Below are 20,499 nucleotides of genomic sequence, written 5' to 3'. Positions count from 1 at the left end.
AGATGCTATCTGGTCAAAGGACGGATCCCCATTGGTTTGGCAATTAAGTTACATGGCTTGCGAGCTTCAGTGCCCGCTACGTTCGGAATGCTCGGTGTTTGCATTCGTCTGGATGCTTCGTCACGGGCTTGTTGAGAATTATCGCAGGCCGCGCGTTAATTATAGCAGAACCTCGATTGTCCGGGGGTTGTTTTAAAACGTTAGACTGTCAAGGGAAATAAAATTGGGAGAAAAGCTTTAAGAAACGATCGAATAAATTTTTAATATTTTTAATATTTCGATATTTTTCTATTTCTCGCACAAAGTTTAAAGAAGCTTTACCGTTGATAGCGTTCGAGTAGAAAATTCATAGAAAGACGTATTTGGAGTTTTAGACTAAAAGAATCCCTTGAGCAACCAGTCTTAACGTCTTCTAGCGAAGGAACGCGGTGTCGTACGCGAGCTCTAATCCTCGAAGCTCGAATTTAAGCGAGGATAATACCGATTAAGGAACAAAATCGTCCTTAATTACTTCGTGGGGTTTCCAAATATACATTAATGCACACCTAAAATCACTCCGCTTGGGAATAAGTAAGCCTAGCGAATCGAGTCGTTCGCGAGCTCTTCCTACGGAAGGGAATAATTTATCGTCGAATTTAAAGTTCGCAAAGGATCTTATTACTCTCGCGAAGGACACGTAGTTCCTGTCAAAGGGGATCGTCGCGAGGGAGATAATTTCTTCTGGGTTTATCGCGTGGTGATCGACAGAGCCAGCGTTCGAGTTCTTTATATTCTGTCGGGGATGATTCTTTAGCGTCATCCCCTTCTCTTTAAGTTTCTATTGATACGTATCGAACAAACAATTTTTAGTCGTGTCAAAGGAGAATTTCGGACGTCGAGTTTCGCCAACCGCCTATAGATATTTCCGGAGCATCTGTGCCCACTCCTCGAGCGCAAACTTACACGATACGTCCGTGATGTCGCGAAGAAATTTCTTAGGGACGCGACATGTGTCGCGCGAAAAGTTTCTCGGAACAACTTTCAGGGAACTTTTTTGCCCGAGCGTGGTAGCCCGGTTTTCGGTCGCGCGACCGAACAAAAAAAACCGTATCAAACGACGAAACAGGTAACGCTGAAGTACTGGATTGCATCGTAATCGTCGTTACATAGAATCGAATAGTTTTCAAGAAATGAATTAAGTAACACTAGGAAGTAGCAAAAGAGTAACCGGACCAGCGACAAGACGTCTTCAGGCATGCGTTGAAATGCAAGGTTATTTCGAGCGCAATCCGTGAAGGTAACGACGAAACAGAATCTTCTACGCAAGGTTGAATCGTGTATACGAACCTCGTTGTTTCCAGCTGCATAAGACAAAAATATCAGGTGGATCGGAAAGTAACGTCGTTTTTGAAATTTTAAATACTGCACACTAGATGGCAAAAGTCTGTTGATAACGAGGGCGATTACATAATCGATTAAAAATGGAAAAATTCATTTGAATTTAATGTAAAAGAAACGACATTACTTTCCAGTCTACCTAATATTATCGTAGTTCTATACTATCTTAGTACTGAAAAAAAAATGAAAGTGCTCTTTGTACAGTTAATCAGGATACCGAAGATGTACAGTTGCCGATAGACTCCGTGCTAGTAGACTCCGTTAACGCGAACTTAATCCCGGGCTGTCGAGATCCAGCGATTCTGAAAACAACTCTGATATCTCATCCGAGCGGTTTTAAAGAATCCCATCATGCCCGGCAACGCTAAACCCCTATTTCGCGACGGTAAAGAGTGCGACGCGTTTCTGTTACATAAGGCGACGTATAAATGTAATTCCAGTTCCCCTTGGGAAATTCAAGATCGCGACGAAGCACGCGTGGAAATCGGAGCAGCCAATGGCGTAGACGTCGCCCTCGCGAGCCACTTCGTATACAATTCCTTTCCACGGTTCGAGGACCGACTCACCCGTCGATTCGTTCAATTAATTCGTACGGTCTGTCGGACGCGAACGCTCGAGAAACTATTTCCAAGGTGTCGGTTCTCCTTCGATTCCGTTCGATTCATTTATTCAACGTTCCCGACGTTTCTCGAAACAAACTTTTCCCCTCGCTTTCGATCGGATCGTAACTCTCTAGCCGGTGGTTTCCAAACTTTTCAAACTCCCTCGTAAAAATAACAGCTCTTGTCCCAGTGGCGAGTGGTTGGTTTCAAATGATACACGAAAAATATAGTTTCGCAAAGTTGTTAAACTTTGGCGTACCGTATATTAACCTCTTACCGTTTTAACACGAGTACACGTAATCGAACAAAACGAGGGATTAAAGAAAGGTCGACGTTTAACTTTACGGGACTCGATTACCCTTCCTCCCCCACCCCGTCTCAAGACGTGAGAACGACTGCCCTGTGAAGGCAAGGTCCTTGGCAGCCTTCCCTCAAGCCAGGCCACAATACCGTCTTGATCCTCGTGCCGTTTGGTGCAGGTGATGCGTGATGTCTCACGTGCACCTCGCGTCTGAATTCTAAAGCCTGCGCCACGTCGAGAACCAACGGCGTGGCGCGCGCCAAACAGGCCCAGGCCAAATTGGAGCATGCAGTGGCGTAGTTTTTGACCTCGACGCATCCCTGCAGACACGGAAAGTCGTACAGCGTTCTCTCCAGCTGGCTGACCACCTGTTCCGCGACCTCCTGGGAACCGGTTCGGGCACCGGAAGTCGCCAATTGCCGCTTCACGCATTCCTCCAGCCCCGGCGTCGCCGACTGCGCCGCGGTACCACCGTTTAGAACCTTCAGCGCCTCCAGGTATCTCGATGTCTGAATCATACCCGCCAAACGCCAGGAGAGCTGCGAATAAAAATATATATACGTATGTTATATATATATATATGATAATACATACACATACATACATATATATGATAATACATACACATATGACATATACATATCGTAGTCTGTGCGCACTTGCGCCGCGAGTGGTAAAAATATTCATAACTTCAAGTTCGGGATTTTTATAACAGTTTTCTAGTAACTTTCTTATGGAGATGGATCTCCTTATACAGTCTTCACGTTTCAGCGTATATTCTCAAGATAAACGCGAGTGAAAAACGATGGAGTTCTGGTCAATTTAGCCACGCTCGTCAGAGGTATTTTCCGGAGTTTCGAGGTGCGAGCGGTCCTTATCGGGCGAACCCTGGTCGAATCCAGAGAGTAGGCAGGAAATTAAAACGCTTATCGCGCCGAATCCAAGACATCGAAACACGTTTCGCGTCGCGTGGGGTATAAAAGAGGGAAAAACCGCGTGCTCGGTCAGCGTCGAGAATCAGAACAGTGGAAGTTTACCTTTATTTTTTTCAGCGAGACGAAAAGAGCGTTCCCGGCTGAAAAGCGGGGAATCCGAGCAAACATAAAGGGGTCCCCCTCGATTGTTTCGAAACAATTTCTCGACGCTCATCCGCCGCTTTGTTTGGAAATAATTTAACGCTGAGCGGAGGCGTTCGAGCTTGACGAAACATATCCAGAGGTGTCGTTAACGATTCCCACGGGTTAAAATCTTCCGTTAATCCTTCCCTTAAAACAAGAGACCATACAGCTTAATTTTCAAACTGAAACGGAGGGAAGCACCCTTGGCTATCTCATCGAACGTACGTATACTCGATGTATAATTGCATTCGTTTCGAATATCTCGTGAAAAGCTCGCTCGACTAATTTTCCCCGACGCGATAAATGAGCCGGGATCTCGTCGAAAGCTTTCATCGGACCATTTCGGTGTGAAATTTTTTTAATTGGATCGTTGAAACGACGCGAAATGAAGCGCGAACGATTGTTTCCCGCCCGCTGAACGCGAATCCGATCGACTCTTCCGCTCGACGCGTAAATTTAAAAAAAAAAAGAAAAGAAAGAAACGAAAAGAAACTCCGCAAAATACATTTCACGCCGCGAAACGTTTCAAAGTACAGAATCCGGACGAAACGATGCCGTAAAAAGCGCGCGTCAAAGCGAAATCCATTTTCCGCCGTGAATAAATCATAGGATTATCAAAGCGGATCCCGCCTAAGTGCTCAGTCTCCGCGGGATGACTTTCGCGTCGGCCAAAGGAGAAGAAAAAAGGAAATCTTGCCCCTTTGGAACACCGAGACTACCCTGTTTCTTTCCCAACTCGTAAATCCCTCGGTCGCGAGATCGTCCCGAGACCGAGCTTAGGAATGCTGGCTGGCCCCGAACAAGGGGGTGTACTTTAATTAAGGGTTGTAACTCACCCGACCTCCCCAAAAAACGGGCCAATTTTGGGAAATTTTTACACGAAAGCTATTGCAGAATTTTGTATTGATAATGGTTTTTCGTCGTACTCGTTCTCACCCTCTGCACGCAATTACACTGACTTGACGTTCGACCTCGAATGTCTTCAAAATCGTCGCACGCTACACTACGTAGTGCGAAAAGTACGCGAATATCGAAATATAGCTCGTGGAATCCAAACGAATCATCGAATTTAGCTTGGCTATTGTATTCGTTAGTCCTGTGACAGTTTGGGAACGAATTGATACAGGATTCGAGTACGTCCCACCCTTCGGATGGTAACCGCGATATGCTTGATCCCATCGTTAATACACACGTATAGCCAAAGATTATTTTTGCCGTCACCGGCCACCTCTACCACCACGCACCTGTCTCTCGACCGATCGATCGACCATTAACGTCAAAGCTGTCGCGAGAGGGGTGCCGAGGGTGCACTTTTGCGATCGAGTGTACCCGGCAAGTGGCAGAGGCGCTAGTCCGTCAGCCTGGGGGTATTACTTTGCATACATACAGGTACATACATTTCTACACACCGTTGTGCCCCGAGAAATCGATGAGCTAAAATAAATAGCTACGACCAAAGCGACTCTCTGTCTCTCTATCTTCGTGTATCGTTCGGCACGTGGCGCACCTCGACGCCCTCCGTCTCGATTTTCCTTCTTTTTCAACGACAGACCAATCGAATCTTTCGCGGACTCGTCGCGAGCGCGCGGGGGTGCTAGTCGCTGCTATTGTCCCGCGCGTCGATTCGTTTTTCCGGATCTCCGTGTTTCTATTTTCTCCCTCTATCAATCCGAACCCCCGTGGCGAGCTACCGGAATAAACGACGCGCGCCGTGTAATAAAAGACGCTTTTGTACGCGACTGTCTACGAAAACGAAAAACACTCAGGGGGGAAAAGGGAGAAAGGAGGCAATTCGAAACATATGGATGGAGAAGTAAGTACGGGCCATACCGCGAGTTTAAATAGTCGTTATGAAAACGGAAGAAAGAGTTTGGCGCGTATCGCGAGGAGAAGGAAAGTTCAATCCTGACAGGAGCTCAAGACGCACCTGGTCAGACGTTTGTAGCCAACCTTCGGAAAGCCAGGATTATTAGTGAAAAATTCATTCTTCTTCGTGCTCTGTCTCCGTCAGGCAAATCGGCATCATCGGTTTTTCTAACGACCGGAACTGTCTCCTTGTTGCATCACGAAAAAAAAGAGGAATTTTTTATATGAAACTAATTGCATACGACCGTTTCATCAGCATCATTCAGTTTCATATAAAAAATTTCTCTTTTTTTTCGTGATGCAATAAGGAGACAGTTCCGGTCGCTAGAAAAACTGATGATGCCGATTTGACGGAGACAGAGCACGAATTTACAGAGAATGAATTTTTCACTAATTTTACGATATTTTGTATTCTGCATGTTTTGTTTGTATTGCCAAATGTTTTAAGAATAAAAAAAAACATGCGTTTGAGAGAAAATTTTGTTCCCTTCGTTTAAAAAATCCTTTAAATTTCAGGTGTCTTTCAGAGCGGTGCGCTATAAGGAGGCAGCTTCAAACATTAATCCTCCCCCCGCTGCTCGAAAAGAAAGGTTGGAATCCGAGACAACATAATTTCATAATTAGACATCTATGCTACGATATGAAAAAGAAAACGACAGAAAGTTTCAAAAATCTGAATGCTGAAACGTTTTTTTAATTCCTCCAAAAATTTGAAAAAGTTGCCTTCTTATTAATGCACCCCCCTCCCCATTTTTATAATTTCAAGGTCACTTCCACCGAAACGACCAAATCGAGGACTTGGGCTAGGTATCGACCTAGCGCGTTTCTTGATACAGCCACGATATCGTTGTTTATGACCGCCCCGCCGTGACACCGACGACAAATCCGAAAAAATAAAAGCAGAGTCCTCTGACCCGAGAGAAAAGGACGATAATAAAACGAGTAGAGCGTGAAACACGGGCCATGCGTGCGAGAACTGTTCGGCTCGTAACGGTATAGCGACAACAGTTAGATAGAAGCAAACCGAGGAGCAAATTATCTGTCCGAACGATTCTCAGTCTCTCCATTGTGTATAGCTCGCAATTATTTCGCACGCTCGGCACGCGAAATAATTAAGCGACAACCGGAGCAGAGGCGTACGCGTCTCGACTCGGCTCCACGTATTTGTATCGACACCTTTTGCAAAATTGTTGGTTCGACAAAGGAACCGTGGTATCTCGTCGTTGGCGAGTAACGCGCGATGCCAGTTAGAAAACTAGTTCCGCGGGTAAATTCCAGTTTGGCGAATTCGTGCCTTTTGTTTCTCGCCGGACTTCATCTGCCCCTTCGTACCTTAATTGCGCGCTGGTCCATTCCTGTCCGCGCGACAAGGGACGGGATAGGCGGCAATATTGTTTTTTCCCCTGCATAGTCATGTCGCGAGCCCGGCCTCATATCGACTAGATCGTTCATTGCGAGCTGGCGGCGAATACGTGTCGGTTAGGATGGCTTCAAATTTGTCGGGCTTCCTCGAGCGGTCTCCTAACTCGGTCGCTATGGTAACGGCATCGCTCGAAATTGTTTTATCAAAGACGCCGCGTTGAAAAGACTATTTTGTTCCAACTCGAACGAATCGATCCTTCAAAAATTGTTGCATACGGATACAGAAACGATAAGAAACAACCCGGAACAAGAGTAGCCCACTCGAAGAAGCGCAGCCGTTAGGTGTTTTCCCGCAGGGACGCGAGTGCCGGACAAGTGTTTATTCGCGTCCCGCGCCGGCTTTTGTGTACCTTTCCTATTGGGCATCGATTTTTCCTCTTTTTCTCTCTCCATCGAGATCCTCTCTACTGCAATACCTTTGCATTTACTCGAGTTTCTCCGTGCAAATCACGATTAACTGGATCCTATAAAATATCCTCGAAGAAATCGCACAGATAACAAAAATAATGTGTGCACCTTTAATTGATACCCGATCAACGGGACTGTTCCAGTACGAGTAGAGAACGAGCACACCGAGGAGATTCTACAGAGTTTGATATTTTCTTTTATGCGAATACCTAATAGCTTCAGAGATTTCGCCGCTTTCTACATATTTAGCTTATTGTTGGTCTAGGTATGTGCGAATAACCATATATATATTAACACGATAGAGAGTTAAGGTTATTTTAAAGAGATGTTATACTCCAATTGAAAGCGAACGGGTTAGATTTGGGTCAGATAACGAACCACTCGGTACAGATTCCTGGAGAAATTAGATTTCCAAAGCGTTGCGCGAATTTCGCTGGGTTATCGACGCGGACCGATATGCCAAGCGGTGGTTCTCCGTGCCTTTGACGAAAACAGTTTTCGTCGGTGCGATAACCGAGCACATATAATTTCAGAAGCCGCGACGAATTTGGGATATGTTTCACGAGGACTCAACTTCGTAATTACCCGCTAGACAGATTTCCTCACTTTTGACAACATTATTTTCCAACCGAATATCCGAACCGCGAAGCAACTAATCCACGTTACGAGGAGGTCCGTTGGAAAATAGCCGAGGTACCAGGTTACGTTGTCTCAATGGCTAATGAGGATTTCCCTGGGAAATTCTGCAAGTTTTACCATTAATTTTCGACGATAAACGAGTCCACACCTGCGCGATTACGGGAGAGTTTCGTCGAGGAAAGTGAGCTTCACGGGAAACGGTTTTCACAGTACCGAAATTCTCCAATTTGAAAATTATTACTCCGCGCATACCGCGGGGCTTGGAGGAATCGGTTTCTCTTGTACGCGGAAATACATACGCCGATTCGAGGGGCGCTACCGATCATCGCGGCAGCAAAGTAAAGAGGAATCTTTCGACGCTGGTCGCTTCATCGCTGAAACTTTCCTTACAAACCGTGACAAAAGTGTCATGGGAATGGTCATGAGAATTTATAAGAGAGTTTCTGAAAGATTACGAGCAATATTGCCTGAGCCTGAGGAACCGCAGGCTTTCGTCGTATAAATTTTTAATAAAAGGGAAAATTTTTATTTTCCGCTGCGTCGCGTATTTTGAGTGCGACGAACGAAGGACAATTTTTCTTGAAATATTCCCGGAGCTTTAAGAATAATTATCGTTGTTTTTACTACGATATTACTACTTGCGGGCTTTAAAAAACTGTGAAAACATAAACCGACGTCGCTAATATCGGCGCCATTAAACTGGAACCCGTGATAAGGGCTTGGCGAAACAAAAGGCAATTTTCACTTAACGGTTTCCCGTGAACACCTATCGGTTCGTACGGCAACAAAAGCCACGCTCCGCGGCACTTTGACAACGATATCGTCGAGGAAAAGGCGCGGGCAAAAAGGGAGACAAGAAAGTGCGACCAACGAAATATAGCGACGCGATGATTGGCAAGCCCGAGTCTACAATCAATTCGAGTAATTTGTTCGATCGTTAACCCTCCGACGTTTCTGGTCGAAAAAGAATGCTCGAAACAAACGATTCTTTGATCGTTGGATAGACCTATCCTTTAATTTAAATGACGCGGTCGAACAGGCAGAACTGACGAGAAATCAGGATCGTGTCACTGTTTTTAGAAACTCATGGCTGGAGGGGACAGCCTCGCGTTCGCGAAACCTCATGATGTGTACAGAAATATACAGGTTGCTCCGTAATTGTACCCCGAGTGGTACAAGCGAGTGTGGGCTGATTCTATGTAAACAATTGAATCGAAAATGTAGAATAAAATTGTTTCATATGACGCTTTATTTTCGAAAAAAATATTATTGATTATTGTACTCAATTATTGGAAAATGTTCCTCTTATGATTCGAAGAAATTTAATTTTTCAACAAGCTGGAGCACCACCATACTATAGTAAGATGCCATTTAAAAGAAAATTATCACTGCTGTTATAATTGCATTATCTATCACCTTTAGACTTTTATTTGTGGAGTCATGTTAAGTCGATTGTGTACAGCGACGACACGACGAGAGTTGAACAATTGAAACAAAAAATTATTATAGCGTTTGAACAATTAAAATTATACAACGACACGTTAGAAAACGTTCAATGCAATTTAATAAGGAGAGCAAAGTTACTTCGACAAATTTTCAAACTTACTTCTTTCGAAAATAAAGCGTCACACAACAAAATTTTATTCTACCTCTTCGATTTAATTTTTCACGTAGAATCGCCCTCTGCTCGCTTGTACCGCCAGTTACGGGATACCCTGTATAGATATGCATATATCAAGTAAATCTGAAAATTTGGTTAGAGTTTCGAGTCGTGGATTCCACGCGATGAGCTCCGAGTCCCTTACTCTTCTCCCGCCGCTACTTCTTCTCTAAATAGAGACACTCTTGGTAACGAGTCGTACTTAACCGTCGACTGGGTTTCTTTGACGAAAGGGGTTGCAAGCGCATTAGGAGCGGCAGCGGTGTGATTGTTCCTACTTAGCATAAAGTGCCACTTACCACGACCACTGAATAGAGAATCTTGGCTTTCAAGTCGGGCGCGTTCTTGAGGGGTTCCAGAGCGTCCAGAGCGTCCAGGGTATGCAAATGCGCCTGGCCGTAGAGGGCGGCGTATCTTTCGGCGAGTCGTTCGGCGGTCACATCGCCGGAAGTTAAACTCGAAAAATTCTCTTCCGTCCCGCGAAGCTCGCAGCTGTTCCTAACCACCGGCTCGGGGGTCGGGCTGCAACTCTCGTCCGTGTGATAGCCAGCGCTGCTGCTGGATTCCTCCTCGTAGTCGTCCGCCAGATTCTCATCCAATTGGAATACCTGCGCGGAAATATGCCACGTCTTTGGTACCGAGCTCGTGCATTTTCTACGCCGTTGGCAACTTTTCGAGCGGTCTCGAATCGAAAGGAACAGACACATTTCGTTTCGTCTGCTTCTGACGTTTCAAAATTGCCGACCGAATCCTCGCACCAGAGTTTCGAACTTTCGAGCGAGCTTCGCGAAAATCCTCATCGTTTAACGTATTTTATCTCGTGTCTTCTATTTAATAATAATTTATACGCGAATCGAAACGCATTCTGCGATGACTGATTTCGTGCATTAACGGTGGCTTTAAAACACATGGAAATTTTTAAAGCGAGCGATCTCCTCCAGATTGAAAAATGTCGATTACTGCCGCGTTTCCCTTTAATCGCGTCACGAGAGCCTTTTTCGCGCCTCGTGCAACGTTCTGGCTAGATCTGGTCGGGCAACAAAGATCCGTTTTTTTCATTAGCGGCGCGAAACGAAGCACGAAACGATCCGGAGGGTGCCGTGGGAAATTCCCGGGACACCGTCGACCACCGCAAAGGCTGCGCGTAGCCTTCGCAATTTTACAGAGAACAGGAAACCGATCAGCGGTTCCAACACGTGCCTAAATATTTATTAATTGCAGCCCTGACGGACAATCGCGCGGACGCACGCTGCTATTTCGATCACCGATGCAGACCGTTTCCATCGTTATTGGATGCAACGCGTTTGCAAATTGTGCATGAAAATTTGACCGAACATCTCGGACACGTACCGCGGCATCGGCTACCTATAACGAAGATACAAGTTTAATGCGACAATCTGTATATACGCGGTGTTGCATTTACCCGTAATCGATAACAGATGCATCCAGCGTCGATCAAAGGAAACCTGGAAATCGACGTTTCGCGCGATGCTTCGAAAATCGTTCGAGGGAGTTTTCTACTCTAAAATATTTTAACAAATTGCGGACCAGACATTTTATTGCTAACGATGCCCAGTGGTCGGACGACGTAATATGAAACACGAGTCGTATCGTTGCAGGGAAAGCTTCACGATCGATAAACCGAGTCCGCGTTTTCGTGAGCTGCAGGGATACGGTCTCTGCGAGTACACTCGTGTAATTTAAGATCACGAAAGGGTCCTTAAGGGATTTCACGTGGTTAGAGACTTTACGCTCGCGAATCTAGCTTTGTTCATCAACCTCCTCTCTGCTGAGCCCCGATCTCGTGGGACGTCTAGTGCTTACGATGGCGAATCCTGCTCGTTCGAATCGTTTTACGTTTTACGCGCTCCTTTTCGCGTTTCTATCTCGAATATAAAGACTAGAAAATATCCTCGATCGTAACCAATGAAACCGAGGAAGTTTACAAGCATTTCGCTACTATTTTTAATTAGAAAATCTCAAGTGTATCGTACCTGTAGATTGTCCTGGTGCATCAGTTGCAAGGCCAGGTCGCAGCCCTTGGAGAACTGCAGGAGCTTCGCAGCCAAGGGTGGATTTTTGGTGTTGCCACCGAGCGTGGATTTCCTCAAGGCCGTCCATTGTCTGAGAGCTTCCTTGTCTTGTTCGACCCTTCGTTTCAGCTCGGACAGCAGACTTTCTAAGCCGCTCGGGTCGCCAGCTTTCTCTAGCGTGTTCAGCAGACTCTGATTATCGATGAGCCTTTGCTGAATCTCGCTATACTTGAGCGAAAGTTGCCGCTGATGCGATGCAGCCTGCACACCTTGGTCCGCTGAAAATGAGACGCTACTTACTTTCGCGCGAGAAACCTATGATTTCACTCGCCAGTGGGACCATTCGATCGATGGTCGACGTAGCCGATGTTCGCGTTAGCATAAATTACACGGAGCAACGCTACTTGTACTAATTTTTCTAAAGAATTATTCAGTGTACCCTCCGAAATCGTTCAATGAACGCGTTAGTTAAGTCATTCAATTCCCGCTATCGCGTCGAAATAGATTCTCGTCCGCGCGTTTGTTTCAACACAGACAAGAATCCTTCGCGATCGACCTGTTTCGCGCTTTTATACGAGCGACGCGCGCGCGCGGCATTCAATTATCTTTCGATTCGGGGCACCAAATGAAATTCTGAATCGTGATAAATTCAGCGCCGATAATTATTCGTCAATTATCGGAAACACGAGAGACGCGTCGTTGAAATCGTATTCACTGCGCTCATCGATCTCAGCGAAGAATCGTCGTTGCGACGAGTCCTCGATTTAAACTTAAAACATTCGAGTTCGTGAATTAGCCGCGTTACGGAAGGATTAATTGTACTTTACTTGTTTCAGAGTGTTTTTAGCTCCATATATCGTTCCACGTGTTCCAGAACGCGGGGTAATTTATCGTAGCGCAAAGGTCGAAAGATGAGGAGAGCCAGAGGAGGATGTTCTACGTTGCATTTAGCAATGTCGATGTACGCCACGAGTGAAACCGGCTGCGCGTGTAAACGCATTAGCGTCTACCGCATCGTACGTTGTATTTGCATTTGGAAATGTAACGCGTCCGCCGCAGCTGCGTTAATGTTCACTACTTCACGGTTCCGTGGATCTATACGCGTTCGAACATTGACCGTGACATCGGGACATGCTCGCGTTCTTGCGCCAAGAAAGCCAGCAAAGCGTGTACCGTAATATCTAGTGCCTCGCGAGCAACGCGACATCAACGAAGATATCTCACAGTTGAAGCCTTCTACGGTCCCCTTGAAATTCATTTTGAAATAAATATATCTGCATAACAATTTTTAAAAAATCTTCTTTGCAACGTTATATAAAAGAACAGATATCGTTACCGACATAGTGTAATAAATATATACAGAAATTTCATAAAAAAATAATACGCCTATCGACCGACAACGACGTCATACGCCGGGCTTCGCGACGAAAACTGACGCTTCGTGGGCAGATGTCCATTCTTTTACGTTTGTTGTGGCAATGAAGCGTACAATAAGCGTAAAATATCTAATACGCGCCCGATGCAGCGACGTCTCCGTGGCCAGTGGGTCTTACAGATGTGCTGGCATCTCCTGTCCTCACCACTAGAGGAACACCGCGTGTTTGTGCGTTTCTCACAAGTTCTCACGAAGGATCATTCCCTATATGTGTCAATGTGATTATGTTGTGTATTACGTTTAATTATCAATTTTCCCTGTCTCGACTACAAAAGAGTAATTCACTCCCGACTTTTCTCAAACGAAGGTCTCCTTGAACGATCTTGAGAATCGGATCGATGTCGTTCCTCGCGAGAGCGGATTCCCGCGGTCGCGATAAGTGGAACTCGGTAAGTAACGCAACCGAACGCGCGGTGTGTCATTTCAAACTCCGGATGGCAGTAATCGGATCGGGTCCAGCGCATCGCGTCGCCTTAAGCCTTAGACTTTCAGACTTTCTCCGCGCATTCGTGTATATTTCTATCGCGCAATATATTCAAGAAGGAGAAGACACCGACGCAGTTTTCTCGTCTCCAAATTCTTCCCATCGACGACCAATACTATCCAATTCTTGGAATATTAGGGTGAACCAAAGGTTCCTGCGTTTTTTACGTTGTTTCAGTTTGTGCAATTTTTTGAAGTCATTAAAATTATTTCATATGCGAGTGTTATATATCATTTCGTATCATTTGAAGAAGTCTTTCGTATTTAATTATTAGCTACGTTAATTTATTTACATAAATTTTTAGATTCGAGTACTTTTACGACGCTACTGGAAGCAAGAATTTAACGCTACTGAAGAATGAAAGAAAATATTATATACGGTAGTTCGAAACTCTAGCTTCCAGTAGCGACGTAAAAGTACTCGAATCGATAAATTAATGTAGTTAATAATTCAATATGAAAGAGCTTATCAAAAGCTCGCATATAAAGTAATTTTAATGACTTCAAGAAATTGCACAAAGGTGAAAAAGTCACGAACTTTTCACCCTAATATTTTGTTTAGCGATTCAGATAACAGTTACCTTTGTGCGTTCTGGCGTTCTTCCCAAAGCTCTCGATCTTGTGCACGGCCAGCTTGTACGCGTCTATCCTGTTCTCGAGTTCCTCTTTGAGGGCCACAGGCAAAGGAAGCAGATTCGAGGCACCGCCGTTCTCTAAATTGCCGGTCTGAGGCGAAGCCACGAGTCCGTGTTTCCCAAGTCCTTCGACTGCTCTCTCCAAAGCCCTCTTCCTAGCCATCAGCATGTTCCTCGCGTTGGGAGCCAATCTACCCAGGGACACTAGCAGTTTGCACCAAATTCTCAAGCGGAAGTGATCCTGGCTAATCGAGATCAGATGCACGATTCTCCAGAGGACCTGTTCTACGCGCAGGATCTTCGTGTCGCTGACGTTCAGCTCGAGGAGCCTCGAATAGAGTGCCTCCAGCAGGGACAGACTGTGCGGCAGCGTTTCGATCAACAGGTCCACCGGTATGTCCGGCAGGGTCGCTTTTAGCGTATAGTGCGGCAGCTTCATCAGGAATCCGGCTGCCTCGCGATACTGTCTTCCCTCGTACAGCCTCAGGAGTCTGTTCAAAGGAAACGTTTGTTTTGAGGATTGACAGTCTCGGAACGAGGACGTTGATCGAGCTCAATGGGAATTTGGCTATTGTCGCGTTTGCTTTAGCGTACGCTAACCCTCCGATTGCTCCATGCTTGGCGAGGCCACATGTTTCATAATTCAACTGCAACCGCGACGTTTCTCTCGTTGCTGATCGATTCGAGAACGAAAAGGTTAAAGACGGGCCTTCGAATTGTACGATGACAACGAGTAATCGATAGAAATTTCTGTTGCAGATAAGCGTAATCGACGCTCGGAATCGGTTACCCCGCGTTGTATCTGGTCGCGCCCTAGGGAACCTAACGAACCTGTTCCGTCGTCTAACCGATCAATATAACCATAATCGTGGCGGGTTTCGACAGGTGCAATAACCCGTTCCGACCGCGGAGCAATTTATCGCGAGGCACACGCGCGATCCGACGAATATCGTCGGATTTCGTTTCCGGTAATTTCGTTTCCTCGATTGTCTATAGACGAGACAAATTTGATTCGAATGCTAATAAAAATTCCTGTTAATTTTTTACTTAATTTATACAAAGCAAGAATCACGCGGAGGGCTGGAGGGTTAACAGCAATGGAATAGCATCGATTTCGTCGCAAACGAACCTGAACAACGTACCTTCTGAGAGCCATTCGTGGATTCGAGCCCTCGTCCTCGGGCAAGCCGATTTGACCGACTAGAAATTGAGATCCGGGACCCCATACGAGTCTCTGGATGGGGTTCCTGGGTCGTTCAGGCCTTATCCTCTCGCAGGAGTTTAGCCCAGCCGGTGGCACGATTCGTCTGCTCATCTTGTCCTTTTCCACTTATTCCTCGGTCGTTCCTATTTCTTCCTATCTTGTCCTCTCGCCAGCAGCCTGGAAATCGCCCTTGCAGGATGCCTTCCTCGACTCCCTTGGAACTATTCAATTCATCCGCGTTTTCCGATCGACCTTTTCTTCCTCGTTCACCCTGGGAACAGCTTTCAGTGATCTTTCGTTCTCGATCTCCACCAAGACGCGTCTTACATACTTGATTCAACGTGCTCGGAGATCCTCGATACCGTATTCTTTCTCGTAATCTCTAATCTAGATCGGAAGTCCCTGTCCCACGCTGGATATTTTATTCGAGGATAGACGATATTTCACTCGTATAGTGCACAACAGGTGACTCGAGTACTTCGCTTCGTTCGTCGTTTATCTTCGATTCCTTAAAAATCTTTCTCCGGATAAGAACTTGGACCATCTCTGGCTTATTCACGATGGAACGGGTGACTCATATCTCTCAACGGAGCGTCCAACGATCTCTGCTTTCTTTTCCGGCAATCTTCGCCCTTTCTCTCTCGTCAGCACGGTTCTCCGTCCGTGGTCGATCTTCCAGTACGAAACTCGGACTGGCCTATAGCCTCGGGACTGACCGGCCCACTTATTCGACGGACATGGACCTGCGAACCGAATAATTTAGGTGAGCCGCTTCCTTCTCAGGCCGGTGGTCCTGTCACAACACCTCTCGATGGACGATTTTTCGCTGTCGCGTGCACACCCTGTCGGCCGTCGCTTCTTCGATTATTTACGAATATTTTATTTAATGTTGGACTCATGGATACATTGATATTTTAATTATTTATTTTTGTCTATTTCACGTCCCTATCGCGCGTAATCGTAACATGAATCCGCCTACATAATAATCGAGATAGAGTTAAGAGTGAAAGTAGCCTAGTTTCGAAATGCTTTCGATAGAGACAAATGTATCCGTCTATTGGGACCGAAACAGATCGAGGAGTACTTTCTTGTGAAAGTACGTAACGAGATCATCTTGGAAATACCTCGAGTTTGTTTTTTAAATTCTATAACTACTCTCGCTCCCGTTTGACTTTTATTCTAGACCTCTCAAGCTATGCGGTTTCACCCGCGTGGAATAGTATTCTTATTCTATATAGCTGCACCCCGCGGTTTCACGCGCGCGGAATACTATTTATTTTATTTATTTTTATTCGTTCGCGTTCGACTGGCCGTTCAACCGCATGTTCCTTCGTGAATCGTTTAGGTGACTGTCTTTTGTTTTCCGTAACTCGAACGATTCAATCGATATTTCTCATTGCGAGTATAACGATGCCACAACTATATTTGCAAATTTTTAGATTTCAAATTGAAAACGTATTTTTATCAAAATAAAACGTTATCGTTACTCGTCTATGTTACTCGGGGATAGTGTAGATTTCTATCACTGAAAAATTTTTTAAAAATCGGTTCTGTAGTTTCGGAGATTAGTCCGATGAAACAGACAGGCAGACGCTTCAATTTTATTTATATGCATAGATATATTTGTTTCGGAGGGTCGAAAGCACAGTTCGAAATGATTAATTTATATGCAGCTCGTTGCTGGGCTATCACGAGTTTCAAGAGGGTTTACGCAAATGGTTTACATTCGCAGATTCTCGAGTGCCATCCAAGTAGATTTAATTGTTTAACTTTGTTTTGGGGTTCCCTTCGGATCACACGGAAATAATAATACCGAGGAAAATATTAAACTACACTTGAAATGCTTTTCACGCGAGACACGCGAGAGGATCATCGGGCTTACGACACCTTTCCTCTTCGGGATATCTACTTTCAGTCGATCCGAAATGAGCGAGCAAAGTTATCCTCTTTAATCGTTCAAACATCAAGCGTGATATGTACGCGTCTACAACGAAACCACGAATGACCGAACTGGAACTAACGCGAGAGAAAGCACTCGGTGGATTAAACGGATAGAATCTTGGAGAAATGGAATCGTCGACGCAACAGTCAGCCGATGCTCGTTAATCGCGAAACGGTCGACTCGATCCGTTCCCGCGGCTTAACGGAACGTTAAATTTAGTCCATCGATCGGAAAACCTGTCGACAAATAGAATTTACAGGGAGTACCGTCTCGTTTACCTGCACCAGCGAGAACGTACCGTTCCGTAATGGCCTGGCGATTTTTCCGACGGTTTTACGTATCACCAGGCCAAAGTCGTTCAATCGAGACCGACGAGTTCCAATTCCGTGTCGATAAGACCGAGAGTAGTCGCCAATCGTTGGCGAATAGACTCGTAGCTGGACCGAGTCGATCACTCGAAGACGCGGACACCGACACACCGATAGTCGCGATAATTAACACGACGTTTAGTCGAAGTTTAGCCCCGAGATTTCTTTACGGATGTTGCACCGAGATTCTTCGATGATCCGATCGGCTGGAGGAACGACGCGCGACGAGAGCCCGCGAAATCGAGGAATTTTCGATGACCGTGATAGCCGCCGACCGATCCGACATGTCTGCAAGAAGCGCGAACAACGAAATCCTTGCTCGTCTCTCGAGCAGGATACACGCGGCCCCTCTGAGCTCGACCGGATGGAGGTGGAAACAGAGGGAAGCGCGTGGATGGCTCTCACGAGAGATCGGTACGGTAGCGATGGGTTGTGGTGGGATCAAGAGTTCAATATATGCTCACGAATACTAATAACGCTTGTACTCTATTCGCACTGTCGTTCGTACAAGCCTTTATCCGTTTAACTCATCGACCAGGAACAACTCGACCAACTACTTTCTTGGAGTGAACGTAACATTATTCTAGGACTCGATTCGCCTGGGCGATGTACAGTATTGTCTCGAGATAAGCAACTCGCTACCTCCATCTTTTTGTTTGAAGTCGATGAATTCGATTTTACTAGTGCTGAAATGAGAAATCACGTTATGTTCTACCCTTCTCCAAAGAATAACACCCATGCTCGAGCGATCACTTTATACTTTGCTGCTGCTCCGAACCCTCTGTTTTATCTACGAGTTCCCCTCGTCTCGCTCGAGAATAAAGTCAAGCCGAATGGAATACCTCCCTCGAAATAAGCAACTCGTTGGTCCCGACCGAAATTCTGCCGGTAATGCAGATTACTCTGCCGGTAATGCAGATTACTCTGCCGGTAATGCAGATTACTCTGTCGGTAATGCAGATTACTCGGCCGGTAATGCAGAGCACTCGGTCGGTAATGTAGATCGCTCGGTCGGTAATGCAGAGTACTCGGTCGGTAATGTAGAACGCTCGGTCGGTAATGCAGAGTACTCGGTCGGCAATGCAGATACTCGGTCGGTAATGCAGATTACTCGGTCGGTAATGCAGATTACTCGGTCGGTAATGTAGATCGCTCGGTCGGTAATGCAGATTACTCGGTCGGTAATGCAGATTACTCGGTCGGTAATGTAGATTACTCGGCCGGTAATGCAGAGTACTCGGTCGGTAATGTAGTTCGTTCGGTCGGTACACGCCGACCTCCTCGGGGTCACGCGAGTTTAGACACTTTGGTGTTCTCTCTTTTGTCATGCAACAATTACGACATTCCCCCTTGGAAAATTCTGAGCTTATATTTGTAGCTGTGGACGATGTTCTCGAAAGGCAATCTCCGAAAGCTAAGACTTTCCCTCGAACTGACGTCTGAAATTACCATCCTGTGTTAATTACGATCCTACAGACCACGTAGGCACAGTGGCTTTCGTGAGAGGTATCGTAGAAGAACTTTGAAAATTTCATCTTTCCCTTTGATGAAATTCTGAAATTGCGAGAATAGCAGTTACAATAGGGCCTATCCACCCGTTAGAGAATCGTTCGCTCAAGTGTCTAGCTGCTCGGCTGAAATAGGACGGTGCTCCGTCATGTTTAAACGGCAAGCGACGTGTTACATGTAATGAAACTACCGTATATGCAATCGAGAACAAAACCGAGAAAGCCTGAAAAATGTTGTAGCGTCGTGAAGCATCGGAACGAGGCGTTTCGTGGCCATCGCTATAGCAAAGGAAAGAGAGACCGAGTCGGGTGCGAAAGGAAAACGCGCGGAGGCAGGAAAAGAAATAACGCGTGAAAAGTGGAGGAGGGGGATCCCGGATGAAAGACAAAGCTGCGAGCAACAGCGAAAGAAATGTCTCGGGAAATGAAAATAATGAACACTTAGCAAAATGAGGCTAACCCAATCAGAAATGGAGTGTCAGCCAAAAGGAGGGGAACCTCGTACAAAAGACACGGAAAATAAACGATGAGAAGGGAATAATTGATCGCTGGACGCATTCTGTAGCCTCGACGTCGGTCGGAAGATGACGCGGAGCGTATTTTGGATTCCCTGCAACAGCGAACAAATGAAAAATTGATAATCAGTCTCTCCATTTCACTGTGGACCAAATAGCAATATTAGCACGAAAAGAATTGTGGCTCACTGTGGATTTGTAACGCGAAGTTACGAATCGGGGACCAGGCGTTGCCTACTCGTAACAAAATTTAGAAGCATTCACGCCGAGTGTGCATCGCAGACTTCTCGAACGAGTATGCTTCCCGTCATCGTTAAGAGGCATTCCAGTCACAGTCGGTGCATCGTTTAAATATCATATGCGTCGAGCAGGAAAATAAAAAGAAGACGCACGAACGAGACTCGCGGTAAGAGGATAAAAGGGGGAAAAAAATGAACAAGAGGAAGAACCGGAGACGAAGATGTCGACCTACTGTCCTGCATACCGCGCGGGACTACCTGCCACGGGAATCGGGAGATACACGTGGTCGAATCCCAGAAACTTCCTCTCTCGTAGCATGCAAACTCACGCCTTCGAGTGCTTGCTTCCTCCTAGATTCCGACTTCTCTAACCCCGTCTTCCGCGAAGACAGCTCTCGTCGGACTGCTAGCACTCAAACCCACCATCTTTCCACAGACAGCTGACACTTTCCATGCGCGTCGTTCGCCACGGAAAAGGCCACGAGTACCCTCGTAATCGAACGGTCCGACGGACATTTCGAACCGTCACCGATATCCTTCGACAAACAGAGAATTCTATCACAATTCCATCGGATAAAATTTTGAATGGTACGCAACGTTCGCAGAAAGATTTCTTCGCAACGTTTACTCTACCGTATTCGCGTGGATATTAATTGAATTCGCAGAACAAAGTAATAATCGAGTATTTTGACTATCACCGATAACAAACAGCTGGAACTTCGGTAGCTGTCCAATATCAATAGC

General features: G+C 45.8%; 1 protein-coding gene across 3 annotated transcripts in view; it reads right to left on the bottom strand.

Moving 5' to 3' along the window:
- Positions 1–46: 46 nt before the first annotated feature.
- Positions 47–20,499, bottom strand: part of LOC128874610 (uncharacterized) — a 36,718-nt gene continuing 16,265 nt past the window's right edge. The window contains exons 1-7 of one of the 3 annotated variants that reach the window (XM_054119507.1): positions 17,424–17,842; positions 15,515–15,926; positions 15,122–15,454; positions 13,926–14,470; positions 11,388–11,704; positions 9,693–10,001; positions 47–2,819 (exon numbers count right to left, since the gene is read on the bottom strand). In XM_054119507.1, the coding sequence (XP_053975482.1) occupies positions 2,358–2,819; positions 9,693–10,001; positions 11,388–11,704; positions 13,926–14,470; positions 15,122–15,294 (1,806 nt within the window). In that variant the 5' untranslated portion in view covers positions 15,295–15,454; positions 15,515–15,926; positions 17,424–17,842 and the 3' untranslated portion in view covers positions 47–2,357. Of the gene's footprint in view, positions 2,820–9,692; positions 10,002–11,387; positions 11,705–13,925; positions 14,471–15,121; positions 15,927–17,403; positions 17,843–20,499 lie in introns of those variants that run through there. The other 2 variants (XM_054119505.1, XM_054119506.1) reach the window with 2 other exon arrangements.

The sequence above is a fragment of the Hylaeus volcanicus genome, chromosome 4 (genome assembly GCF_026283585.1).
Source record: "Hylaeus volcanicus isolate JK05 chromosome 4, UHH_iyHylVolc1.0_haploid, whole genome shotgun sequence".
NCBI lineage: Eukaryota > Metazoa > Arthropoda > Insecta > Hymenoptera > Colletidae > Hylaeus > Hylaeus volcanicus.
Note: the sequence above shows the minus strand (reverse complement) of the source record. Positions and strands in the feature narration are given on the sequence as shown.